The sequence below is a fragment of the Oncorhynchus clarkii genome, chromosome 30, assembly GCF_045791955.1.
Source record: "Oncorhynchus clarkii lewisi isolate Uvic-CL-2024 chromosome 30, UVic_Ocla_1.0, whole genome shotgun sequence".
In the NCBI taxonomy this organism is placed as follows: Eukaryota; Metazoa; Chordata; class Actinopteri; order Salmoniformes; family Salmonidae; genus Oncorhynchus; species Oncorhynchus clarkii.
In genome coordinates this window covers 31,174,091-31,200,153 of record NC_092176.1, presented here as the reverse complement: position 1 = coordinate 31,200,153, position 26,063 = coordinate 31,174,091, and the positions used below count along the sequence as shown (strand labels likewise).

At 43.0% G+C, this 26,063-nt stretch overlaps 2 protein-coding genes across 2 annotated transcripts; both read right to left on the bottom strand.

The window, feature by feature from the left end:
* Positions 1-315: 315 nt before the first annotated feature.
* On the bottom strand, positions 316-10,896 carry LOC139389578 (phospholipid phosphatase 1-like). The gene is made up of 6 exons (XM_071136399.1): positions 10,526-10,896; positions 3,758-3,909; positions 3,310-3,593; positions 3,084-3,141; positions 2,788-2,964; positions 316-2,563 (listed from the first exon to the last, which is right to left on the bottom strand). Exons 1-6 carry the CDS (start codon positions 10,581-10,583, stop codon positions 2,441-2,443), a joined length of 852 nt encoding a protein of 283 aa, XP_070992500.1. The 5' UTR covers positions 10,584-10,896; the 3' UTR covers positions 316-2,440.
* Positions 10,897-15,259: 4,363 nt separating this feature from the next.
* LOC139389625 (chondroitin sulfate N-acetylgalactosaminyltransferase 1-like) lies at positions 15,260-22,820 on the bottom strand. Its single transcript, XM_071136482.1, has 10 exons — positions 22,616-22,820; positions 20,359-20,951; positions 20,059-20,159; positions 19,707-19,879; positions 19,202-19,418; positions 17,499-17,600; positions 16,633-16,814; positions 16,427-16,521; positions 16,246-16,327; positions 15,260-16,148 (listed from the first exon to the last, which is right to left on the bottom strand). Exons 2-10 carry the CDS (start codon positions 20,740-20,742, stop codon positions 15,856-15,858), a joined length of 1,629 nt encoding a protein of 542 aa, XP_070992583.1. The 5' UTR covers positions 20,743-20,951; positions 22,616-22,820; the 3' UTR covers positions 15,260-15,855.
* Between the last annotated feature and the right edge of the window lie 3,243 nt (positions 22,821-26,063).

Here is a 26,063-nt window from a genome sequence, read left to right as displayed (position 1 = left end):
GCGTTTAGTACCCTGCATCTGGAATTTCAATTAGTCCAGGCAGACAGTAGGCTTATGTTTATGGTATTAAAAACAGCATATTTATACCACTTTGCACATTTCACACATACTTTATTAACCATGTAATTAATATGTTATACCATGTAACACATGGAACACTTTGAACTTAACTGGTTCATCTTCTAGAGAGATGTAGCAGTGTTGTATTTTATCCTAGATCTTTCTCAGACATGCACCGAGGCATGAGCTGTTTTGACCTTCTATTAAATCAACTAAACTATACCAGCTTTTATAGTCAGTTTCCAAATGCAAAAGCCACATGAACATACATTTATTTGTCATGTGATCATTTCACATGAATATCACACGATGAACATGACGTTTCCTTCTATTCAATATCTTCGATTTTGTATGCAGTATATTTCCCTTTGTAGTCTCATGACAACATTGAATCAGAAAAATCTAATAATATCCTTTCAATATTATTAAAATCATCTCTTTGTAAATTGTCATTCTCTGGACAGGTCCCCCATTAATCTGTAGTATTAAGCTCTACTTTGGTGAGAGGCTGTCCTTTAGAACATCAAATATTGATTGACAGAGGAATAGAACGTGTCTGGTAGGCTGGAAGGAACCAAATGACTCCTACTGTCACACAAAATAGAAGTGATCTCTTTTCAGACCAAAATCACAATGGAGAAAACCCTCCATTAGGGCCCAGAGTGTTTCCTGGTTAGATCACAGGGCCAGGAAAAGTAATGGGACATGAAAGTCATGTACAGGGTAGAGGAGAGCCCTAAAGCAGAATTCGCTCAACCTTATAACGCTCTGTAATTAGACATGGCATGAAGACATTGTTCAAATAGATCCCTAGCAGGTGATCGTGCTGTTATCCAAACCATACTATACTGTCCTTCTCTGAGTACTCAACAGTTAATAATCGCAGAGAGCAGGCCATACTGAAAGCCTATAGCTTCTACAGACAGTAAAAATGGTAGTACCTCACTGCTTGCGCGGTAATTTAGGTAAAACACATTTTTACCGGACAGCAACTAAGCACCGACAGCAGATGTTAGTTAAAGGTGAATTATGGTGCAAGTTACATAAGAATGTGTTTGATTTGAATGTGATTTCGTTCTCATTTGCATGCCCATAGTTTATATGTGTGTGGCTGACAGGTGAGGACACACCCACATTGGGAAATGGGATGAACAACAGAGACAGAACACAAATATTTCCAGACTTGCGGTGAGTAGCCTACGCCTCTAGTCTGTATTGTGGCTTTTGAGCAGTCATTGGGAATATGTTCCTTGTGTTCAGAACTCACCCTGCCTTCCCTCCTGAGCCTCTGCGGCCCAGAGGCCCCACTTAACTCTCATTTCAAAAAGAGACCCTTTATGTCAATGGGACATCCTGGTTAATTAAAGGTTGAAGAAATAACAAAAAGCAGCCTACCCAGGCTATTTGACAGGTATGGGTTTGGCCTTTCTGTATGGCTAGTTTCTGTCTCTGATGATCTCACAAAAACAATGCACATATTTCTACAGTTTACAAAATGTGTCTCAGACACAGCACTTTTCCTCGTACCAAAGAAGATAAATGGAATGCCATCTTTCTTTATCTCAGATCACAGATACAGGTTTTACAACAGTACTTCAAAAAAGATACAACAAACTGTAAAAAAAAAAAAGTGAATTTGTGTAGTTGCCATCATGATTTCTACTATTGGACACATTTGTTAGGAGTTTGCAGGGAGCTTTGAGCAAGTAGCAGCAACAATCTGGCTAAGGCAGTATTACAAAATATATACAGTACATAGTACATCATTTCAGATTTCAATAAGTCTCCTGGCTTTCATTTAAGCTTTGGGACAGTAAGGGTTCACAGATGTAAGACTTGTTATTGGCCTGGCTACACACCAGTGGAGCCTGCTGAGGGGAGGATGGCTCATTATAATGGCTGGAATGGATTGTAATAGATGGAATGGTATCAAACACATGAAAACCACTCCAGCCATTATAATGAGCCTTTCTCCCCTCAGCAGGCTCCACTGTTGCACACATGGACACTCTGCTCACTGTAACAACTGGGATTCCATTCATTTCAAACAAAAGCTTCAAACCAATGCAAACACAACAGCTCCAACCAACTCAGACCTCGCAGCCTAATGCAAAGACCAGAAACCCAATCCACAGATCATTAGCTCTACACACCAAAGGAGACAGCCTAGGCAAGATCATTGGCACTGAGAGGGCTAGCAGCTGTCTGCAGGGCTCTGTCAAAGTGACCACCACAACAGCCAATGCCAATGAACTGCAATGCATTGAAATAAATAACCATAGTCCTCCGTAGCGGATGGCAGGTAGTGGTAGCTAGCTTAGCTTAGCAATCAGTCCTCCATGCGTTGTCTGCTACAGTAAGTCATGTTGTGGCCAAAGCTTCAGTTTGTGCTTCCATAGTGGTTCTCATTATCTGGGTTGTCCTGGAGACTGGTTTCGGACGTCTCCTCTTGTATCTCTACTGGATCAACAGGCCTCTTGAAGAAGTCGGACGCATAGAACACCTGTGTTGGTAGAGCAGAGAACATGATTTGTTTATACAATGGAGACAAAAACTGAGAAAACGACCATGATACAACCATGAATGTGTGTGATGTTGTCTCTAAGGGAATGAGAATAAAAGGTTTATTTGCTAATTCCTTTATGTGTTTATCCTAGTTATGCTAGTGCCCTTGGTGGTAGCATGTTCATTGCTGTATTAAATTATAGCCTACAGCTAGCTACCCACCGTGAGTATTGCGGCTATCGCCCCCTGCAGGAGGCCAGTAAGTACGTCACTCCAGTGGTGTTTGTAGTCAGAGATGCGCGACAGTCCCACGTAGACGGACATTGCAATCAGGAAGAACTGTATGGTGGGTCTGAGGAGCCTGGCCCACTCTGTCTGCAGTCTGGCCTGGACATACAGCTACAAGAGGAAAAGAAGGACACCATCAACATCATGAAAGGGAGCTATTGCTCAGGGCCGAAGGAACTGTTGTAGCCTCCCTGTTAGTACTGTATGTAACAATTATCTACTATACTTACTGCAAGGAACAGCATACAGTACATAGAAAAAGATGAGTGACCAGAAAAGAAGGAAAGTCTGTAAAAACAAAAAGACAAAAGAGATTAGGGGAAGCTACAGCATGGCAAACACCTTTTGAGCTTGCATTTCCCAGTTAAAAGTTTTTCCATTTTGATTTTGTAGCAATGCCTTCTCTTGGGATGTATCCCAGGTTTTGAGATATAACCCTCGAAGCCCTTACTGTACCTGGCCTCATCTACCATATCCTTGTCCCCGGTACAGGTGAAGTTCTCGATATAGCCTCCGGCCCTGCAGTTGATATGGTCCCACACAGGCTTACACACAGCCAGGAAGTGCGGCCGCAGTCGACCAATCGAGTACTTGGCAATATCCGTCAGTGATTGGCTAGCAGCAGCCCCGAATAGGAAGCTGGCCACTGCTTTATAAATGCGCACCACGTAGTTAGTCCCCAAGGACGATTTGGTTTTGACACGAGTCATATAGACGCCAAGGCACTCACCACTGACTATCTGTAACAGCAAGAAAGTCATCTTTAACTGAGGTCAATTGAATATGTTAACATATTGTCTCATATAATTGCAGTTTTACCACAAACCTTTAAAACACACATGCCTGATATGTTGATGACATTTTGAGGAGAATATATGAGAACAGGGCAGAGGTAATGACTTACCACAATCAGTGTGAAAGGGATCATGACTCCCCCCAGTAACTGGTAGGATATGGTGTCCTCTTTCAGGGGGTATCTGATGGACTCATCATTACAGAAGAAACCCCTTTTAAAGGGATTGTGCTGAGAGGTGAGGATCACAAAGGGAAGTCCAACTGGAGAGAGAAAGATAATCAGCAATAGTCTCCTTGTTCAAACTATCTTTTGTAATTCTGTACAACAAGCTTTTGACCAAATGTTTTTATCAAAAGTCACAGGAGAAATGAACTTGCTAGGCAAAACCCGATACAAAACAATAACCAAATAAGACGTGCTTGTTCATGTTTTCACTTGATTTGGTTAGTCCATTTCTCTCCCTCCCTCTCACTTTACCAAATAGCCCAGCCATGGCCAAGTTAACAAATGAAGGTAAAAGTCAATATAATGGAGGAGGTAGAGTCTCCTAAATAACTAATAGAGTCCAGGATGTGAGTGGACAGCACATCAACTAATTGATTTGACAGAGTTGTCATGGAGATGCTGGCATGGATGTCTAAATGCTTCTAATGATGTCAGTCAGACTCACTCAGGCACACAGTCTAACTGACCTCTAACAGTTGGGATCACTTTCTCACACTGCTCTGCTCTCATCTGATTTCTATCTCGCTCCTCTTATTCACTGTCCACAACATTAGGCCTTCACCAAGAGAAATATGGAAATCTAGGCCTAACTATCCAATGTGACACCAATGGGATATTACCCATTGGTAATCAATGTCAGAAGCCTGGCATTCTCAACAACACTAACAGAAAGATATAGAAGAGTCAGTGGGGGTGCTGCTGTGGACCAGGAGTGGGGAATGCAGACAATGAAAGCAAATGCTGAAAAATAAGTTCAAAAGAGTAGCAGTAGAATTCCATGTCCTGATATCTCTTTCTGTCTCTCAAGGTAAGCCCTCTCTCTTGTATCATTCATTTGCACACAGAAGGCGACATAGACTAGTACGGCCCACTGTTTCCACCGCACAGCGCATTTCATCAGCTTCTATGTTTAACAGAGTTTGTTGTAAGTTCAAAGTAGGTTTGCTGTTTCTTAAAATATCCTTTTATTCCCACTTCCAAACTTCACAGATACTTAATTTGCTGTTTGTATCACGCAGGTTACACAACCAGCAATTGTTCTAAGCATTAGAGTGTACGTGAATAGGAGTGCTTCATTTAGCTATCTGTTCCACCCTCTGGCCAACTCTGTTGGCAGATTCCAGCCAAAATGAGATAACTAGCAGACACAGGTCTTTGATTAGAGCTTGTCCTGTTATGTTGGGGAGTATGGACACCATATGCCATCCTTTGTAAAACATTCTGACTGCATCTAATTGATCACAAAGGGTGAAAAAGAATCCAGAACAACTCCAGTATAGAATATTGCTCAAAGGGATTTTAAAAGTGCTACACTAGCCACTAACCAAGTCACTCGTAGGCAGACTTACCATCCTTTTAGCTTCATTTTAAGGACCATGATGTGAAATATAGAGATTTGGCAGAAGGGTAAACACCAAAACACAGGTTTTCTGAGGTTTGAGTTGTTTTGTGTTTTTGCTATTTGTTTCTGTGTAACTAAAGTTGTTGCAGGATTTTGTGTAACGAATGACAGCATGACACTACTATATTATGAGAGAAACAAGTTTGTTTATGTCATTGAGCAGAGATGGCCAACTATCTTAAAACATCCTAAAAATAAGAAATGTTCTCCCTCCTGCTTCCATATTTTAAAAAGCAAGGTTCCCTGGCAAGTCTTGTCAAGACATCGTACTCAGTGTTGACCACAATGAGTTCAGAGACTACAAAAACAATGGTCTTGTCGAAAACCATTACATGCGACCCAGACCCTTACCCAGAGTATCAAGACCCAGATCCAAACAGAGTTTAGATCAACACCAGTTGCGGACTTACCATTAGGCGGAAGAGGCAATGGCCTCAGGCCACACATCAGGGGCTTCGTGAGCTGGACATAATAAAACATTTAAAAAACATTTTTTTCTGCTTGAAGCCCACAGTTGCTATGCTGGATTTAATTGTCATTTTTTTGTCAATGAACTACACAAAATACTCTGTCATGTCAAAGTGGAAGAAAAAAACATGAAAAATAAAACACTAATATATCTTGATTACGTAAGTACACCTTAACTGTACAATATTTGCACATTGTTATTTAAAAAATTCTTCAAGCTCTGTCAAGTTGGTTGTTGATCATTGCTAGACAGACATTCTCAAGTCTTGCCATAGATGTCAAGCTAAGTCAAAGCTGTAACTATGCCACTCAGGAACATTCAATGTCGTCTTGACAAGCAACTTCATTGTATATTTGGCCTTGTGTTTTAGGTTATTGTCCTGCTGAAAGGTGAATTTCTCTCCCAGTGTCTGGTAGAAAGCAGACCGAACCAGGTTTTCCTCTGGGATTTTGCCTGTGCTTAGTTGTATTCTGTTTCTTTTCATCATAAAAAAAAACTCCCTTGTCCATGCCGATGACAAGCATACCCATAACGTGATGCAGTCACCATCATGCTTGAAAATATGAAGAGTGGTACTCAACGATGTGTTGTGTTGGATTTGCCCCAAACATAACACTTTGTATTCAGAACATAAAGTACATTTCTTTGCCACATTTTTAGCAGTTTTACTTTAGTGCCTTATTGCAAACAGGATGCATGTTTTGGAATATTTTTATTTTGTACAGGATTCCTTCTTTTCACTCTGGCAATTAGGTTAGTAAAGTGGATTAACTACAATGTTGTTCACAGCCATTAAACTGTAACTGTTTTAAAGTCACTATTGGCCTCATGGTGAAAACCCTGAGTGGTTTCCTTCCTCTCTGGCAACAGAGTTAGGAAAGATGCCTGTATATTTGTAGTGACTGGGTGTATTGACACAATCCAAAATGTAATTCATAACTTCACCTTAGTCCAAGGGATATTCAATGTCTCCTTTTTTTGTACCCATCTACCAATCGGTGCCTTTCTTTGTAAGCCGATTGAAACCTCTATGGTCTTTTTGGTTGAATCTTTGTTTGAAATTCACTGCTCGACTGAAGGACCTCACAGATAATTGTATGTGTGGGGTACACAGATCAGGTAGTCATTCAAAAATCATGTTAAACACTATTATTGCGCACAGAGTGAGTCCATGCAACTTATTATGTTACTTGTTAAGCATATTTTTACTCATGAACTTATTTAGGCATGCCATAACAAATGGTTGAATAGTTATTGACTCAAGACATTTCTGGTTTTAATTTTTAATTAATTTGTAAAAACATAATTCCACTTTGACATTATGGGGTATTGTGTGTAGGCCAGTGGCACAACATCTCAATTTAATAAATGTTTAATTCAGGTTGTAACACAACAAAATGTGGAAAAAGTCAAGTGATCTGAATACATTCTGAAGCCACCGTAGGTCATTAAGGGGCCTGAATACTTTCTGAAGCCACCGTAGGTCATTAAGGGTCTGAATACATTCTGAAGCCACCGTAGGTCATTAAGGGTCTGAATACATTCTGAAGCCACCGTATGTCATTAAGGGTCTGAATACTTTCTGAAGCCACCGTAGGTCATTAATGGTCTGAATACTTTCTGAAGCCACCGTAGGTCATTAATGGTCTGAATACTTTCTGAAGCCACCGTAGGTCATTAAGGGTCTGAATACATTCTGAAGCCACCGTATGTCATTAAGGGTCTGAATACTTTCTGAAGCCACCGTAGGTCATTAATGGTCTGAATACATTCTGAAGCCACCGTATGTCATTAAGGGCCTGAATACATTCTGAAGCCACCGTATGTCATTAAGGGTCTGAATACATTCTGAAGCCACCGTAGGTCATTAAGGGTCTGAATACATTCTGAAGCCACCGTATGTCATTAAGGGTCTGAATACATTCTGAAGCCACCGTAGGTCATTAAGGGGCCTGAATACATTCTGAAGCCACCGTAGGTCATTAAGGGCCTGAATACATTCTGAAGCCACCGTAGGTCATTAAGGGTCCTGAATACATTCTGAAGCCACCGTAGGTCATTTTGAATATTTTGAAGCCACCGTATGTTTAGGGTCTTACATTCTGAAGCCACCGTAGGTCAGTTAAGGAACAACATTCTGAAGCCACCGTATGTCATTAACGGCCTGGGAACAGTGGGTTAACTGCCTGTTCAGGGGCAGAACGACAGATTTGTACCTTGTAGGTCATTAAGGGTCTGAAACATTCTGAACCACCGTAGGTTACTAGTCCAACGCTCTAACCACGTAGGCTACCCTGCCACCGTAGGTCATTAAGGGCCTGAATACATTCTGAAGCCACCGTATGTCATTAAGGGTCTGAATACATTCTGAAGCCACCGTAGGTCATTAAGGGTCTGAATACATTCTGAAGCCACCGTAGGTCATTAAGGGGCCTGAATACATTCTGAAGCCACCGTAGGTCATTAAGGGTCTGAATACATTCTGAAGCCACCGTAGGTCATTAAGGGGCCTGAATACATTCTGAAGCCACCGTAGGTCATTAAGGGGCCTGAATACATTCTGAAGCCACCGTAGGTCATTAAGGGGCCTGAATACATTCTGAAGCCACCGTATGTCATTAAGGGGCCTGAATACATTCTGAAGCCACCGTATGTCATTAAGGGTCTGAATACATTCTGAAGCCACCGTAGGTCATTAAGGGGTCTGAATACATTCTGAAGCCACCGTAGGTCATTAAGGGGCCTGAATACATTCTGAAGCCACCGTAGGTCATTAAGGGGCCTGAGCCACCGTACTTTCTGAAGCCACCGTATGTCATTAAGGGGCCTGAATACTTTCTGAAGCCACCGTATGTCATTAAGGGGCCTGAATACATTCTGAAGCCACCGTAGGTCATTAAGGGCCTGAATACATTCTGAAGCCACCGTAGGTCATTAAGGGCCTGAATACATTCTGAAGCCACCGTAGGTCATTAAGGGGTCTGAATACATTCTGAAGCCACCGTAGGTCATTAAGGGGCCTGAATACATTCTGAAGCCACCGTATGTCATTAAGGGGCCTGAATACATTCTGAAGCCACCGTAGGTCATTAATGGTCTGAATACATTCTGAAGCCACCGTATGTCATTAAGGGTCTGAATACATTCTGAAGCCACCGTATGTCATTAAGGGTCTGAATACATTCTGAAGCCACCGTAGGTCATTAATGGTCTGAATACATTCTGAAGCCACCGTAGGTCATTAAGGGGCCTGAATACATTCTGAAGCCACCGTAGGTCATTAAGGGGCCTGAATACATTCTGAAGCCACCGTAGGTCATTAAGGGGCCTGAATACATTCTGAAGACACCGTATGTCATTAAGGGTCTGAATACATTCTGAAGCCACCGTAGGTCATTAAGGGGCCTGAATACATTCTGAAGCCACCGTAGGTCATTAAGGGGCCTGAATACATTCTGAAGCCACCGTAGGTCATTAAGGGGCCTGAATACATTCTGAAGACACCGTATGTCATTAAGGGGCCTGAATACATTCTGAAGCCACCGTAGGTCATTAAGGGTCTGAATACATTCTGAAGCCACCGTAGGTCATTAAGGGGCCTGAATACATTCTGAAGCCACCGTATGTCATTAAGGGGCCTGAATACATCCCTTGCCTTCGAGACGTTCTGTGTCTTTTTGTTGTTGTTGTTGTTGGGACCGTATGGTCATTAAGGGTCTGAATACATTCTGAAGCCACCGTAGGTCATTAAGGGCCTGAATACTTTCTGAAGACACCGTATGTCATTAAGGGGCCTGAATACATTCTGAAGCCACCGTAGGTCATTAAGGGTCTGAATACATTCTGAAGCCACCGTAGGTCATTAAGGGGCCTGAATACATTCTGAAGCCACCGTAGGTCATTAAGGGCCTGAATACTTTCTGAAGACACCGTATGTCATTAAGGGGCCTGAATACATTCTGAAGCCACCGTAGGTCATTAAGGGTCTGAATACATTCTGAAGCCACCGTAGGTCATTAAGGGTCTGAATACATTCTGAAGCCACCGTAGGTCATTAATGGTCTGAATACATTCTGAAGCCACCGTAGGTCATTAAGGGTCTGAATACATTCTGAAGACATTGTGGGTCATTTTTCTGTTATTAAAATGTAATCTTCTTCCTTTTCTTTTCTCATTGCTGAAGCTTCATTTCAATGAAAGTCACGTTTGCAATCATATCATGTGATGCACACGAACTGTCATAAGAAGTATATACTGATTCAAAGGGGGTGTGGAAGATTTCAAAACCCCTCCATGGTAGGATACACATGAGTATCCTCGATGAAAGGTAGGCCTGAGGCCTCCAAATCACTAAGAGTACCCCTGAAGACTCCATCTTTGCAGTCGAGGGTCACAGAAATGTACCCTAATTTGAGAATCACTCATATACATATACACAAAGTTATTTCCTGGTCAAGACATGGTAAAGAAAAACTCCAGGTTATTATATTACACAGTCTTACTGTGTGTTGTCTTGTATGCTATTATAACTGTGGTACTGACCACAGCAGTGTAGCCTATCTCTAGTGGATGAGCAATAGAATGAATCAGCAGCGAAATAGGACACCCATTCATTCAGACTTAGCAAAGCATATTTGCAATAAAGTTGTAATAAAAGAGATACCTCAATGGGACTGGTGTTTAGGCTGCAGTTGTCTGGTGCATAATAACTTCTCACAGAAAAGGGAACTATAGGCCATGACACTGCCAACAACAACTGTATAGTACGTAGGCTACATACCGAGAATAAGGCAGGTAACGTCGAGAAGGATGAGTGGGATTCTGCCCGTTTCAAACATGTTGCGTCTCGGGACTTCTGTCTGACAAATCCGTAAACTCGTGAGCGTTCGGCTGCTGTCGGCTTTCTTCCGGCGAGATGAGAGACAGTTTATCTGTCGAACATGCCTGGCAATTGTGTTAACCCAGGGGAACCGTATACAGTCTCGTTTATAAACTACTCCTAAAATCTTTACGTTGTCAATCCCTTACCCTTTAAAATTGTCACAGCCCAACTTCATAATAAACGGATTTTTCAGCGAAAGACGCTCGTAATCTTCTGGCCGGTCTCGTACGATGCTCCGGAAATAACACAGGCAGGCCTCCAGTTGTGGTAATGATAGGGCAGTGGACTCAGGTGAAGAGCCTATCGTGTGCTTGCTAGTGAAATACGACAGCCGTCGCCCAATGCTTGACTGGCTCCATCCCCTCCCCTTTGCTATGGAAAGTTGAGGTAACGTCACTCTTGCTATTATTGGAAACTCCACGGCTAGAGGGTGGGAAAAGTGTTCAATGGAACAGCACCAAACATTATCAATTAATTTACTCTGATTATGTTGACCAATTCTTAATGTAAGGATGATGATAACAGAAGTGTATATTTTTTCCATACATTTTTACAGGGGCGCAAGTTTCACTGGGGACGGGGGGACATGTCCCCCCACATTCTCTAATTGCATTTTTGTCCCCCCCACTTTTAGTATTGGAATGTGACAGTGGCAACCCATCATTCAGGGCCCCACCTTTTTCCCCTGTTTTGCATGCTATATTGACGTTAATATGTGTCACATATCAGTTTGCAAACAATGTAAAAAATAAAATAAAAAGTTAATAAAGCTCCATATAAACCTGGTCTCTTTTTTGCTTTCTTGAGTAAGTCAACTCCAAAATGCAGGTGTTTCAGCCTAGCTCAGTGCTTTCTGTGGTGTTGGGCCAGCCAGCGGAAAATATGGAGAGTAGGTGTTGGTAATGTTCTCTGGTTGCGTCGTGATTGGGCAATGTTCTCTAGTTGCGATGGGATTGGCTCAGTGTTCTGTCACTCATGGGGACACTACATCACTGCCAAATCTAAGGGTAGAGCTCGAAAATTCAAGCCCATTGAGTGCTGCCATAGAGTTACATTAGAAGTGCCCATCCAAGAAGGCTCAAGGTCATTGGCCACAGATAAAATGACATCAAATCACCTTATATCTACAGTAGCTTTGACTGGACTGTCATACTATCAAAATCTTAGCTAGCAAGCTTGCATTCATCATTATGAATCAAGTCGACAATCTACTGGCAAATGCTTTTTAATCCTTGTCATATGAAAATAAATAATGAAGCGAAATTATTGATAAAACGTATCGGTGCTCACCGGCCATTGGACATAAACATTGGAAATCGCAAATTCAGCAATGAGTGGTTTGCAAAGCGACCTATTATACAGTGGAGTGGGTTTGTGGTTCCAAGTCTGGGTTTAAGGGTCTCTTTTCCAAGATTGAAAACATAAATATTCAACATAGGCCATGCTGTCAATCCAGCATGACTTCTGCTGCACTCAAAACAACTGTAAACTCATAACTGGGAAATCTGACTTCAGTGAGTTTAGTTAAGATACATGACAACTCTGAAAAAAACTAGCTCTGACTGGGAAAATACATTTTGAATGGTCATCCAACTCGGAGTTGCATATCTGGAACTCGGGCCTCTTTCTAGAGCTCTGACCTGAAGATCACTGATCTGATCACTGATTCAACCCTGATTCAATCTTGTTTTTTTAAACGATTTTCCAGATATCTTGAGAGCACCATAAATAGAGAGAATGCCAGACTTTGTTAGCAAAATTTGCCCACAAAGGACCTCTGCGCCCCCTTCCTGTGCAAGTGAGTCCAAAAATGCCTTGTATGCTGCTGCATGAATTATGTAATAAGCCAGGGAGATAGCTAAGAAAGTAATACTAAGTGTATGTTATGTTGTACACTGTTAGTAGCCCATGTTCCTCACACTCTTTTCCATTAATTTTGCCTACGGTTCTTACTTGGTGGTGCACATGTAGCCTACAGTCTGTTTTAGAGAAATGTAATCATGGAATATTGTAAGAGCTTTCATTGTCTGCTTATAAACTCGGCAAAAAAATAAACATCCTCTCACTGTCAACTGCTTTTATTACCAGCAAACTTAACATGTGTAAATATTTGTATGAACAGAAATGGAGTATTGTGTCCCTGAACAAAGCTGCATTAAGTACTACAGTGCATCTCCTCCTCATGGACTGCACCATATTTACTAGTTCTTGCTGTGAGATGTTACCCCACCCTTCCACCAAGGCACCTGCAAATTCCCCAACATTTCTGGGGGGAATAGCCTTAGCCCTCACCCTCCGATCCAACAGGTCCCAGATGTGCTCAATGGGATTGAGATCCGGGCTCTTCGCTGGCCATGGCAGAACACTGACATTCCTGTCTTGCAGGAAATCACGCATAGAACGAGCAGTATGGCTGGTGGCATTGTCATGCTGGAGGGTATGTCAGGATGAGCCTGCAGGTAGGGTGCCACATGAGGGAGGAGGATGTCTTCCTTGTAACGCACAACGGTGAGATTGCCTGCAATGACAACAAGCTCAGTCCGATGATGCTGTGACACGCCGCCCCAGTCCGCGACTGACCCTCCACCTCCAAATCAATCCCGCTCCAGAGTATAGGCTTCGGTGTAACGCTCCTTCGACGATAAACGCACATTTTACCATCACACCTGGTGAGACAAAACCGCGACTCGTCAGTAAAGAGCCAACACACACACACACACACACACACACACACACACACACACACACACACACACACACACACACACACACACACACACACACACACACACACACACACACACACACACACACACACACACACACACACACAGAGAGAGAGAGAGAGATAGAGGGTAAGGAGGAAGGAAGAGAGAGAGAGAAATGGTTTTGAAATATTGATTATGTTGCAATGCAAGACCAGAAAGAACACAAATATTGACATACATGCTCATCTACTCCCAAATCATGTAAATCCAATGATATTGCATGCAATCTGCATTCTTTTAATTAGGCTTCTTGATCCTTCTATCCAGGTAATGGGCTCCAAGTCAGTTGGTTGGTTGGGTCCCGGACAGTTCTTCTTGGTTTGTAAAGCTTGGGTTATGGCTACAAACATTTTATCTATTAGGTGTGTCAAAACACATCATGTTTGGGAACCCACTGCTTAGGTACCCAAATGTGGTCACCAGCTTGAAATGAAGGTGTTGTAACACGTGGTCTGCCACTGCGAGGACGATCAGCTGTCCGTCCTGTCTCCCTGTAAGGCTGTCTTAGGTGTCTCACAGTAAGGACATTGTAATTTATTGCCCTGGCCACATCTGCAGTCCTCATGCGTTCTTGCAGCATGCCTAAGGCACATTCAAGCAGATGAGCAGGGACCCTGGGGATCTTTTTTTTTGCTGTTTTTCAGAGTCAGTAGAAAGGCCTCTTTAGTGTCCGAAGTTTTCATAACTGTGACCTTAATTGCCTACCGTCTGTAAGCTGTTAGTGTCTTAACCATTCCACAGGTGCATGTTCATTAATAGTTGATGGTTCATTGAACAAGCATGGGAAACAGTGTTTAAACCCTTTACAATGAAGATCTGTGAAGTTATTTGGATTTTTATGAATTATCTTTGAAAGACAGGGTCCTGAAAAAGGGACGTTTCTTTTTTTGCTGAGTTTTTGTCCCATTTATTTATCCTACGGTTCTGACTTGGTGTACAGGAGAACACTGTAAGAATGACCCATGTTCTGAATTATGTCGCTGTACATTTCAAAAGTGCTGAACAAATAGTTATATTGACTACGTCTGCCCTAACTCGCTCAATAATGTCTTAATTGAAAATACGGATTGCCTCTTATCCGCTCGTTGTCCCCTTATGCCATAGTTTGTACATCTCAATTGTCAGTAGAAACCACATTTGCTTAAGCAAGTCAGCCATATCAGCTATGTTTTTTTAAAAGGCAGTAAATGAGGCTGAATGAACTGTTTCGCTGCCAGATAAGACTCCGCTGATAGCCAGGTGTAGTAGTGGTAAGGACTGCTGTTGGGACAGCTTTATGTCGGCCCTAACAGTTTGTGGGCACCGTTTGTCACTGTTATAGTGCAATTAATGTACTGTTTAGTGTTGTGTTGTGTAGTTTTCCCCACAAACATTTACATGTTAAAATTGCCACTGGAATGTGATACAAAATGAGGCAAAATAAGAACACATTTATGTCCCACCCCACTTCTAAAACACAGGTTCCACCAAAGGGTTTCTTCTGTTCTGTGTCAAAACATGCCTGACCATGAAATACTGGCAGTTGTAGGCCTCCACACCTTGTAGCTATGTCTGCACAAATAGACTCACTCTGACACGCACGCACGCACACACACACACACACACACACGCACACACACACACAAACAACACACACACACACACACATACATACACATACACACAAACAACACACACACACACACACACAGAGGGGAAGGGGGAAGAAAGAGAGAGAGAAATGGTTTTGAAATATTGACTCTCCCAATGTTGCAATGCAAGACCAGAAAGAACACAAATATTGATGTACATGCAATTGCTCATCTACTCCCAAATCATATAAAATGCTATGATAGTGCATGCAATCCACATTCTTTTAATTAGGCTTCTTGATCCTTCTATCCAGGTAATGGGCTCCAAGTCAGTTGGTTGGTTGAGGCATTATGATCTTGTATTATTCTAATAAATATTCAGATACAGTTATAAATACAGAGTGTTATACAAAAACATCCTTCCCTTCATTTATACAAAAATATTATTTTCATTGAGTCCATACCAGGTTGACAGTCTCAATACAACAAAGTGGGTAAGGTTATTCTGCCCTCCCTGCTTTCACCCAGTGAGCACAAGAAGTTGAAAGACATCTTTGCAACGTCTTTTCAACCAAATGCTCACAGAACAGACTCATCAGATCATTAGGCCATCATCCTTCAGCAAAATGGCAATGACGACGTACATGACATCACATCAATGTTTCATTCAATAACATTTTAATCTTGTCCTGACAAAGTTCATGCCTCATCCCTCTACACGCCCTCCCCAGTCCTTAAATTCAGTCTGTAGGATGATGAGATCCAGACGTTCTGATTTCCTAACCCTGACCACAGGTCCAGGGTCAGATATAGTTTAACCTCCTAATGGTTAAGGCTAGGATAAGGGGTAGGGTATTCTGATCTTAGATCTGTGGTTATGGGGCAACCTCTACCTCAAGTGACTTGAGTCGTTCAGTAGTTTCTGCCTCTCCATGTGCTCCTGGATCTCCTGTGTGAAGAACAGCTCCCCCAGGTGGCCGTGAGAGGCCTCGCTCATGGCCTTGGTCTGCATACACATCTTATACTTGTCTGGCTGCAGCTCGTCCGCGCATTGCTTCTCATGCCACAAGTGGAAGAGGCTACGAGATGGAGATCGAATCACCATCAGCTTGCTGTGCAGGTACTTTCTGTATAGGTGAACATCCTCCAAACCCCAGCCTTTGGTGTTCCGGTCAAACCCACCTGTGCAGATCAGAGATATAAATTGACAAACTCAATCAATCAAATTAACAATCAGTCAGTCACAGTCAATCAATGAAGAAACATATCGTTTAATTACCTATGTTGATGAAATCAGACCTATACTGGCAAGTCATGCCAAACCCAAAATCTCTCCAGAATCCAGCATCCTTCATTATCACCTGTTGCAGAAAGACACAAAGTAAATAAAAAAACCCGATGTAATGTATAATACCTTTTTCCTATTTCCACACACAGGTGCAACGGCAAGAAAGACTCACCAGTTGTTGTTGAATAGAAGGGAAGGGACTCTGGTTATTGTCGATAAGAGATGGATTGTACTGACTGAAAAGAACTGGGTAAAACACTTTCTTACCTAAAATTTGAAAAACAAAGACATGCATCTTCCATTAAAACTTCCATTGACAGACAGACACACTTGACACACCGACAGATTGATAGATAGTTCATAGCTCCCGCTCCTCACCAGGCTCTGCATTGAGTCTGCAGGATGTGAGGAAGTCTAGGGTAAAGTGGATGTCGACATCGCAAAAGAAGAGGAGCACGTTGTGGCTCCGCCTCCAGGCCCGTGCGCCCACCTCTAAGCCCCGCCCACGAGAGAATTCCTCATTCAGTTGGATCAGCGTGAAGTTTCGGAACTGGGTTTCCCTGGGGAAGGGAAAGTTTTGCTGAGGTCATCTAAATCAGTGTTTAATGAGAAAAGGTCATCAGCCCAACTGGAGGTCCTCAAGCCTTAGGTCAAATCTAAACAAACACAGTTGTGGCTAGAAACTGAGTTTCATCATTTGAGTGGGTCATAAGAAAATTTGGAAATGTGATCAAATCAAAATATGGGTGGTTTAACTTAAACACACTTCCACATATTCACATACAATAAGCCCTGTCTGTGGTCAAACAACTTCTGCCCTTATCATTCCAGTCCTGTTGGTTATCCTGTATCTGTATATGTATGGATCTGCTACAATCAGGAGATTACTCTAACTTCTCTCCTTACAGTCTCCTAGCTCTGCAGAACTCCCCTGGCTCCTAATGCTTGAAAAGATGTGCTGATTAAAGAACATTAACAGTTACTGTATATCTCATTGGAGTTATATCTACACTATCTGCTATCCACCAACGACCGCAATGCAGCACGGACTCATCCCTAATTAGGAATTCCAGAGGAGCAATGCATTCATTTGAAGGCAATATGCTGTTGGACTGTACACCGTGGAGCTGAAATTTAAGATTAAGATTTTCTGACCTTTGAGCCCTGTTTGATGGAGTAAGCTTGCTGTATATTTGAACTTGTAATTACTTACAAACATGGTATAGCTGAGAAGAGTGTATTACCTGGATGTCTGATCCATGATGGCTTTGACCTCGTCAATCTGGTCCCTGCCAAAGTAGACCACAGTGAGGTGGGTCTTCCCTTCCTGCTGGATGCACACCTTTCTGAAACAGCAAGATGGCAGTTACAGGCTGACCACACCGCTCGCGTCGTGTGCGTGAGCGTTGCAAAATACATTTAGAAATCCATGTTATTCAATTATTGCACCCACACTGCTCATGTGCGCAAAGGAACATCTGCGTTGCCAATGGCTAAAATAGAAATCAGTTCTATTTCTGACGCAGATCGCGCTGCAAGTCCTGCCTCTCCCATCTCCTCATTGGTTTGTAGAAGCAGGTACGCACGTGCCATCTCCTCATTGGTTATACCCACGTTGGTGACTGAAGACGAACGAGGTCAGTGGCGGTAATGCACCTTATGAAAGTTGCCAATCGCAATATAAAGTCAAGAGAAGAAAAGGCCTGGAAGGAAGAGAGATGACTAGAAACGATTCGGTTGACCGTTTTATGTGTGGATTAATTGTCGGAGTAGAGGACCTTGGGCATTTCAGGTAAAATAACAACTCAATGTTTATATCCCAGGACAAATTAGCTAGCAAGTACAAGCTAGCTAAATAGGACAAATTAGCTAGCAAGTGCAAGCTAACTAGCTAAATTGCCATAAATGTTTAATGCTTTTCGACCTGTCCCCAAATGAATGTAATTGGTTCAGAGTTTGTTTTGATATTTTAACCTGCGTGTCGTGATCGTGTTTGGTGTAGGGGGACAAAATACATTTATGCACGATGGCGCAGGCGCGCAGCCGGTTTGGGTTCCGTGTTATAGTCAACCTAGACCACAGGTGTCAAACTTATTCCACTGGGAGCCGAGTGTCTGCGGGTTTTCGCACCTCCCTTGAACTTGATTGATGAATTAAGGTCACTATTTAGTAAGGAATTCCGCTCACCTGGTTGTCTAGGTTTTAATTGAAAGGAAAACCTCAAAACCTGCTGACACTAGGCTCTCCATGGAATGAGTTTGACACCCCTGCCCTAAACAGATGGGCTGCCTCCTACAATGTTACCCATGTTCCAGCATACATATAGTACCAGTCAAAAGTTTGGACACACCTACTAATTCAAGGGTTTTTCTTTATTTTTACTATTCTCTACATTGTAGAATAATAGTGAAGCCATCAAAACTATGAAATAACATATGGAATCATGTAGTAACCAAAAAAGTGTTAAACCAATAAAAACATATTTTATATTTGAGATTCTTCAAAGTAACCACCCTTTGCCTTGATGACAGCTTTGCACACTCTTGGCATTCTCTCAACCAGGTAGTCACTTGGAATGCATTTCAATTAGCAGGTGTGCTTTTTTAAACTTAATTTGTGGAATTTCTTTCGTTAATGCGTTTGAGCCAATCAGTTGTGTTGTGATAACGTAGGGGTCGTATACAGAAGATAGCTCTATTTGGCAAAATACCAAGTCCCTATTATAGCAAGAACATCTCAAATAAGCAAAGAGAAACGACAGTCCATCATTACTTTAAGACATGATGGTCAGTCAAAACAGAATGTTTCAAGAACTTGATGGTCATAAACACCTGACATTACAATTGTTGATGCTGAGAGAAAAACTCTGTATATACAACGTAAATGGTTATCTTTACTTCCAAAACCGCCTGAGATTGTGGGCCATGTCGTTTCTTTTTGTTCGAACCTGAAGTTGTTGATGAACTGTCTGAATGTGTCAGCCCTCCTGGACAGTGGTACTATGATGTTGATGAGCATGTGGCGTGTGTCCACCCTCTCATTCTTCACCCTGACCACCGGTCCGAAGGGTCTGAAGAACACCAGCTGTCTGAAGTCCTGCGGCCTCTCGCCCTTAAACATCAGCTCATACACTGTCCCCTTGTCACGCTCTGTACGAGTCAGCCCTGTTAGGGATGGACGGACGGACCGACGGACCGACGGACGGATGGACAGACAGACATACAGACAGACAGACAGACGGATGGACGGACGGACGGACAGGTGGACAACAGACAAACATCAGCAAGTACAAATCATTTAACCAATTGCAAATTGTCTTCATGGCCCTCTGGAGATCTGAGAGGATTTCATACTTGTAAGCAATTTGTTTAAAAATTCCTCCTTTTTCATATTAAAATTCCACCTAGATAACAGGAGGGCAAAGTACACTTAGCTGGGCCCAACACGCTCACCCTCTATGAAGTCCGATGGTGAATAGGAGCGTCGGCGGCGCTCCCCGTGTCTCCGGGGTCCGTTGAGGACCTGCAGGGCTATCTCTAGCGTGCCTGTCAGCTCGTCTCTCCGGTCCTTCCTCACAGGCCTCTCCTCTGGATGACGGGTCAGCCCCATCTCGAGCTGGTACACCCTGGAAAAGAACCATCCTGAGTAGCACTGCATTTATACTGTACCTCAACATGGAAACGTGCTTATGGTTATGAGTATGGTCAAGAGGTTTCCATGGTCAGGTCATGTGGTTAGTGTAAATCTCAGGGGTCTAATTATAAGGCCTTTGAAATAAATAAGGTCAAAGGTCACTTGACTGACCTGTGCAGGGTGAAGCTTTCGTAGGGAATCACGGCGTACTCACTGGGCAACTTCTCACCAGACTGGACCTCAGCCCGGCTCAATTGGGCCTTGAAGAACTCCTGCCGGAAGAGTTGACATACTGATTGATAAAGATGCACACACACACACACACGCACGCACACACTCATGCAATAACACACACACACACACACACACACACACACACACACACACACACACACACACACACACACACACACACACACACACACACACACACACACACACACACACACACACACACACACACACACTCACCTGGAGGTCGGTGTGTGTCTGGGGCCTATGCAGGCCCTCCAGCCCCATAGGTAGAACCCCTTTGGCCCTGGCCTTTTCCAGAGACTCCTGTAGCTGCTGGGTCCTCATCTGAAGAGCCTCTTTGAGCTGAGCTATCTGCTTACTGAGACTGTTAATATAGTGCCTGTGTGTGTCCTCGCTCTCCTGCAGTAGCGCCAGGTAACCCTCTTTACTGGTGGCTCCTCCAGCCCAGACCTGGGCCTGTTCATGGCTGTAGCTGCTCTGGGGTTTGCAGGCCAGCAGGTAGAGTAGAGACAGGCAGCAGCACACCATTAGTGCTATGACCCCAACACGGGCCACCAGAGCTAACAGCCACCTCCGGAGCATTGTGGATTCAGAGCACATTAGCGTTTACACAGCACATCTCTGGAACACGGTAGGGGCTTTCAGCTTATAGAGGTCATCCTTCCCGTCGTCTTCACTGCCCACACTCATCTCTCAAGTCCCCCATGACAGAATGGTCTTAATGTCCCACGACACTCATTCCACCGATAGATGAAGTCCATCACAGCATATTCATGCCATATTAAAGGTTAAAGGGCATTCTTCCTTGCCTGAAATGGAAAACAAATGTATTAAGTTTCTAATAGTAAATTCCAGCTTTAACAAACACACTGTGGTAAAACCTGAGTCCTGATTACAGAATCAGGCTATGGGACAGTACATATCCAAGCAAAAGTCATGTTCCTGTTAGGCTCCTACATTCAGTAGGACAGCTGTATGACTGACAATGTGTGGACTGCGGATGAATGACATACTGTTCCAAATGAAAGAAGCAGATTATTATATTTACGTTACAGTATCAGAAAAGACGATGATTCGATTTAGAGCAGTGGTCGGCAAAAGGCAACTGGCCCACAAGTGGTTTTTTTGGGCCGAACGTTTTTAGTAAAAAATAATAATATATATTTGGGGGTGGTGGGGCATTATAGTTCTTCCAAAAAAGACTGTAAAATCACCAGGAATTCAGCTAAAAAATGTGTGTAATTTAGGAAATCTGATCCCAACTATTCACACAAATTAAAAAGAGGCAGATGTGATCGTGTCGCACTCGTGTGCGTGTGCGTGTGCGTTTGCGTGTGTGTGTGTGTGTGTGTGTGTGTGTGTGTGTGTGTCGGACTGGACTAATATAAGACATACAGAGAAACACCTGAACTTATACTCTTGCAGAACCACAGCGCTGTAGAAGAAAATGCAGGACACAAACCTCTCTCTATATCTGTGTGTATGTGTGTAGGTGTGTTTTGTTAGTCAACGTTAACTCTCAGCACAGTTAGCCCTTTATAGACCAGGTAGAGGTTGAACTCATGAAAGAGCTGCTTATGTTTCCAGGTCCACTCGAACTGTCAGAGAGGATACACATAGCCTGCAGTACACACCCGTGTGTGTGTGTTCCTCAGAAAGGATACAGACAGCCTAACATCTTAATTTGATCACCCTGTTGCAGGATACATGTAAAAAATTGCATTGCATTTGAGGTTTAAAAAGGCTTCTGAAGTTTGTAATATCCACTTTGAAATTTCAGACTTGATTTTCCCTTACCAAAAATTTGTCAACCCCTACAAAAATGTCCATTAATTATAATCCACATAATAATTTACATTTCCTGTTGCTCTAGGATTATTTTCCTGCTGTAGAAAACTGGCTCAAATTAAGATCCTAGATCCTAGATCCAGTCCACACTATAGGATATTATACAGCCTGCTAATGTGTGTGTGTGTGTGTGTGTGTGTGTGTGTGTGTGTGTGTGTGTCAGTTTTTGTCAGAAATGTGTAAAAACTATGTTATTTTTATAATGATACTCTGTAGTGCACTGCATTTCAGATGTAGTTTTTACTCCAGTTATTATGCTTATGCTAGCAATCTTGTCAAACTGAGCTTTGCAATGAAACATTGACCCATCATTATAACAAATTCTAAATATAGTGACATGGACTTTGGTAATGTTGCAGGACAGCTACCAGAGTTGAAAATACATGCTTTTAATGAAGATACAGATCTTTATCCAATGAAGGGATCTTCACTGAAATATCATATCTACGCACGTATCAGTAAACTGATACTAAGATTCATATTTAACTAACATATCTCTCTCTCTGATTCACAGTTTGACATTAACTTTCTGATTTTACTCAGAGAAACAGACAAACAAGTCTGCAATCCACATGCCCTCAATAACTAAACACTTCTTATTCAATATAAAACTATGTTTACTCACCAACTGCTCTCCATCCTTCGGCATGCAACATAGCAGAGATAAGACAGATCCAAAATGATTTAATAATCGGCATGCATCTCTTTAAAGAGTTAGCAAACTTACTGCACAGAGCTCTGCGCTTCCTTCATATTAGCCCACGACAGAGCTCTCTCTCTCTCATTAGGACGCCTGAGAGCGAGAGAGAACGAGAGCAAGAGAGAGCGAAAAAGAGAGAGGGGGGACACAGAGAGAGCTGAAATGGCCCTCTTTGGCTGAGCTCACTGCTGCTGAGTGCACCCTCTGTCTCAGCCTTCCTCTTCCTCCCCCACCACTCCCTCTCCTCCCTCATTCTCACCATGAGAGCAGTGTTTGTTAGTGTGGGGTTGTATCAGTAGTATGAAGTAACTTCCTTTCCTACCAGTTTGTTCACCTAATAGTGGTACTAAAGGAAACTATATTAGGAAAGGAGAAGGAGATAGGATTATAAAGACTATTGGGACACAACCTGAGCTCCAATCTCAAACTCCTAATCCTCTTCTTGTAATCCCCCCTTTTAAAAGTTTCAGTCTCTTTGACAGTGAAATCAAACTAGTAGTATGAGTGAGAACTGGCTTTAGAAGCTTTATGATGATTTGACACATGCACGCTATCCTAATTACTTACTAGATCATTGGTAGCTGTAGGATTAAGTGTGAGGGAAATGTATATGCTGTATCTACATTCCAATTGAGCTCTACCAGATGAAACATATTTGTCCAAGAGTGACATAAAGGGAGTTTAATGTTCATAATATAAGACCATTGAACAGTTTTTGTTGAGATGTAGACTGAGGAAGCAGCAGAATTGCATGTCTCCACGAGTATCCTTTACAGAAATAACACTTCAGATGCTACTCTTATCTTGTACCAGACGGTGGCGCCAGAGACACTGTCATGCTCAGCATGCACACACGCAAGCACAGACACACTAGACAACGTAGTCAAGAAATAAACAACTTGTAAAGTAGTAAACTAAGAAGAAGGGTAAACCCCTTCATTTATTCAAGTCACATTTGTGTACGCTGAGTGATTTAAAAACGTGCAATGTGTAGGAAAACCAAAAGTCTATACAAACCTCAGGCACATTACAGGAGCTGTAGGTGGTGCTACACAGTAGTTCTCCAGTAGTTATCTTTATCCCATGGTCAGTACTGGGATGTACCCCCATGGCACAGGCAAACGTTACATACAGTGCATTCGGAAAGTACTCAGACCCCTTGACTTTTTCCACATTTTGTTACGTTACAGCCTTATTCTAAAATGTATTACATTTTTCCCCCCCTCATCAATCTACATACAATAGGCTATAATGACAAAGCAAAAACAGTTTTTACATTTTGCAAATTTATTCAAAATAAATTATCCTGTTCCTGACTAGTCTTCCAGTCCCTGCCGCTGAAAAACATCCCCACACCATGATGCTGCCACCACCATGCTTCACCGTATGGATGGTACCAGGCTTCCTCCACACATGACACTTGGCATTCAGGCCAAAGAGTTCAATCTTGGCTTCATCAGACCTAAGAATTTTGTTTCTCATGGCCTGAGAGTCCTTTAGGTGCCTTTTGGCAAACTCCAAGCGGGCTGTCATGTGCCTTTTACTGAGGAGTGGCTTCCATCTGGCCACTCTACCATAAAGCCCTGATTGCTGGAGTGTTGCAGAGATGGTTGTCCTGCTGGAAGGTTCTCTCATCTCCACAGAGGAACTGTGTCAGTGACCATTGGGATCTTGGTCACCTCCCTGACCAAGGCCCTTTTCCCCCGATAGCTCGGTTTGGCCGGTCAGCCAGCTCAAGGAAAAGTATTGGTGGTTCCAAACTTCTTCCATTTAAGAATGATGGAGGGCCTCCCGAGTGGCGCAGCAGTCTAAGGCACTGCATCACAGTGCTAGCTGTGCCACCAGAGATTCTGGGTTCAAGTCCAGGCTCTGTCGCAGCCAGCCACAACCGGGAGACCCATGGGGTGGCGCACAATTGGCCCAGCGTCGTTGGGCCAATTGGGGTGCAAAGGAGCAAAATAAATAAATACAGTAGGGAAAGAGGTAGTTGTTTGGGCTAAATTATAGATGGGCTATGTGCAGTAATCTGTGAGCTGCTCTGACAGCTGGTGCTTAAAGCTAGTGAGGGAGATAAGTGTTTCCAGTTTCAGAGATTTTTGTAGTTCGTTCCAGTCATTGGCAGCAGAGAACTGGAAGGAGAGGCGGCCAAAGGAAGAATTGGTTTTGGGGGTGACCAGAGAGATTTACCTGCTGGAGCGCGTGCTACAGGTGGGTGCTGCTATGGTGACCAGCAAGCTGAGATAAGGGGGGACTTTACCTAGCAGGGTCTTGTAGATGACCTGGAGCCAGTGGGTTTGGCGACAAGTATGAAGCAAGGGCCAGCCAACAAGAGCATACAGGTCGCAGTGGTGGGTAGTATATGGGGCTTTGGTGACAAAACAGATGGCACTGTGATAGACTACATTCAATTTATTGAGTAGGGTATTGGAGGCTATTTTGTAAATGACATCGCCGAAGTCGAGGATTGGTAGGATGGTCAGTTTTACGAGTGTATGTTTGGCAGCATGAGTGAAGGACGCTTTGTTGCGAAATAGGAAGCCAATTCTAGATTTAACTTTGGATTGGAGATGTTTGATGTGAGTCTGAAAGGAGAGTTTACAGTCTAACCAGACACCTAGGTATTTGTAGTTGTCCACATATTCTAAGTCAGAGCCGTCCAGACTAGTGATGTTGGACAGGCGGGCAGGTGCAGGCAGCGATCGGTTGAAGAGCATGCATTTAGTTTTACTTGTATTTAAGAGTAATTGGAGGCCACAGAAGGAGAGTTGTATGGCATTGAAGCTCGTCTGGAGGGTTGTTAACTCAGTGTCCAAAGAAGGGACAGAAGTATACAGAATGGTGTCGTCTGCGTAGAGGTGGATCAGAGACTTACCAGCAGCAAGAGTGACATCATTGATGTATACAGAGAAGAGAGTCGTCCAAGAATTGAAACCTGTGGCACCCCCATAGAGACTGCCAGAGGCCCGGACAACAGACCCTCCGATTTGACACACTGAACTCTATCAGAGAAGTAGTTGGTGAACCAGGCGAGGCAATCATTTGAGAAACCAAGGCTGTAGAGTCTGCCGATGAGGATGTGGTGATTGACAGAGTCGAAAGCCTTGGTCAGGTAAATGAATACGGCTGCACAGTATTGTTTCTTATCGATGGCGGTTAAGATATCGTTTAGGACCTTGAGCGTGGCTGAGGTGCACCCATGACCAGCTCTGAAACCAGATTGCATAGCGGAGAAGGTATGGTGGGATTCGAAATTGTCGGTAATCTGTTTGTTGACTTGGCTTTCGAAGACCTTAGAAAGACAGGGTAGGATAGATATAGGTCTGTAGCAGTTTGGGTCAAGAATGTCCCCCCCTTTGAAGAGGGGGATGACCGC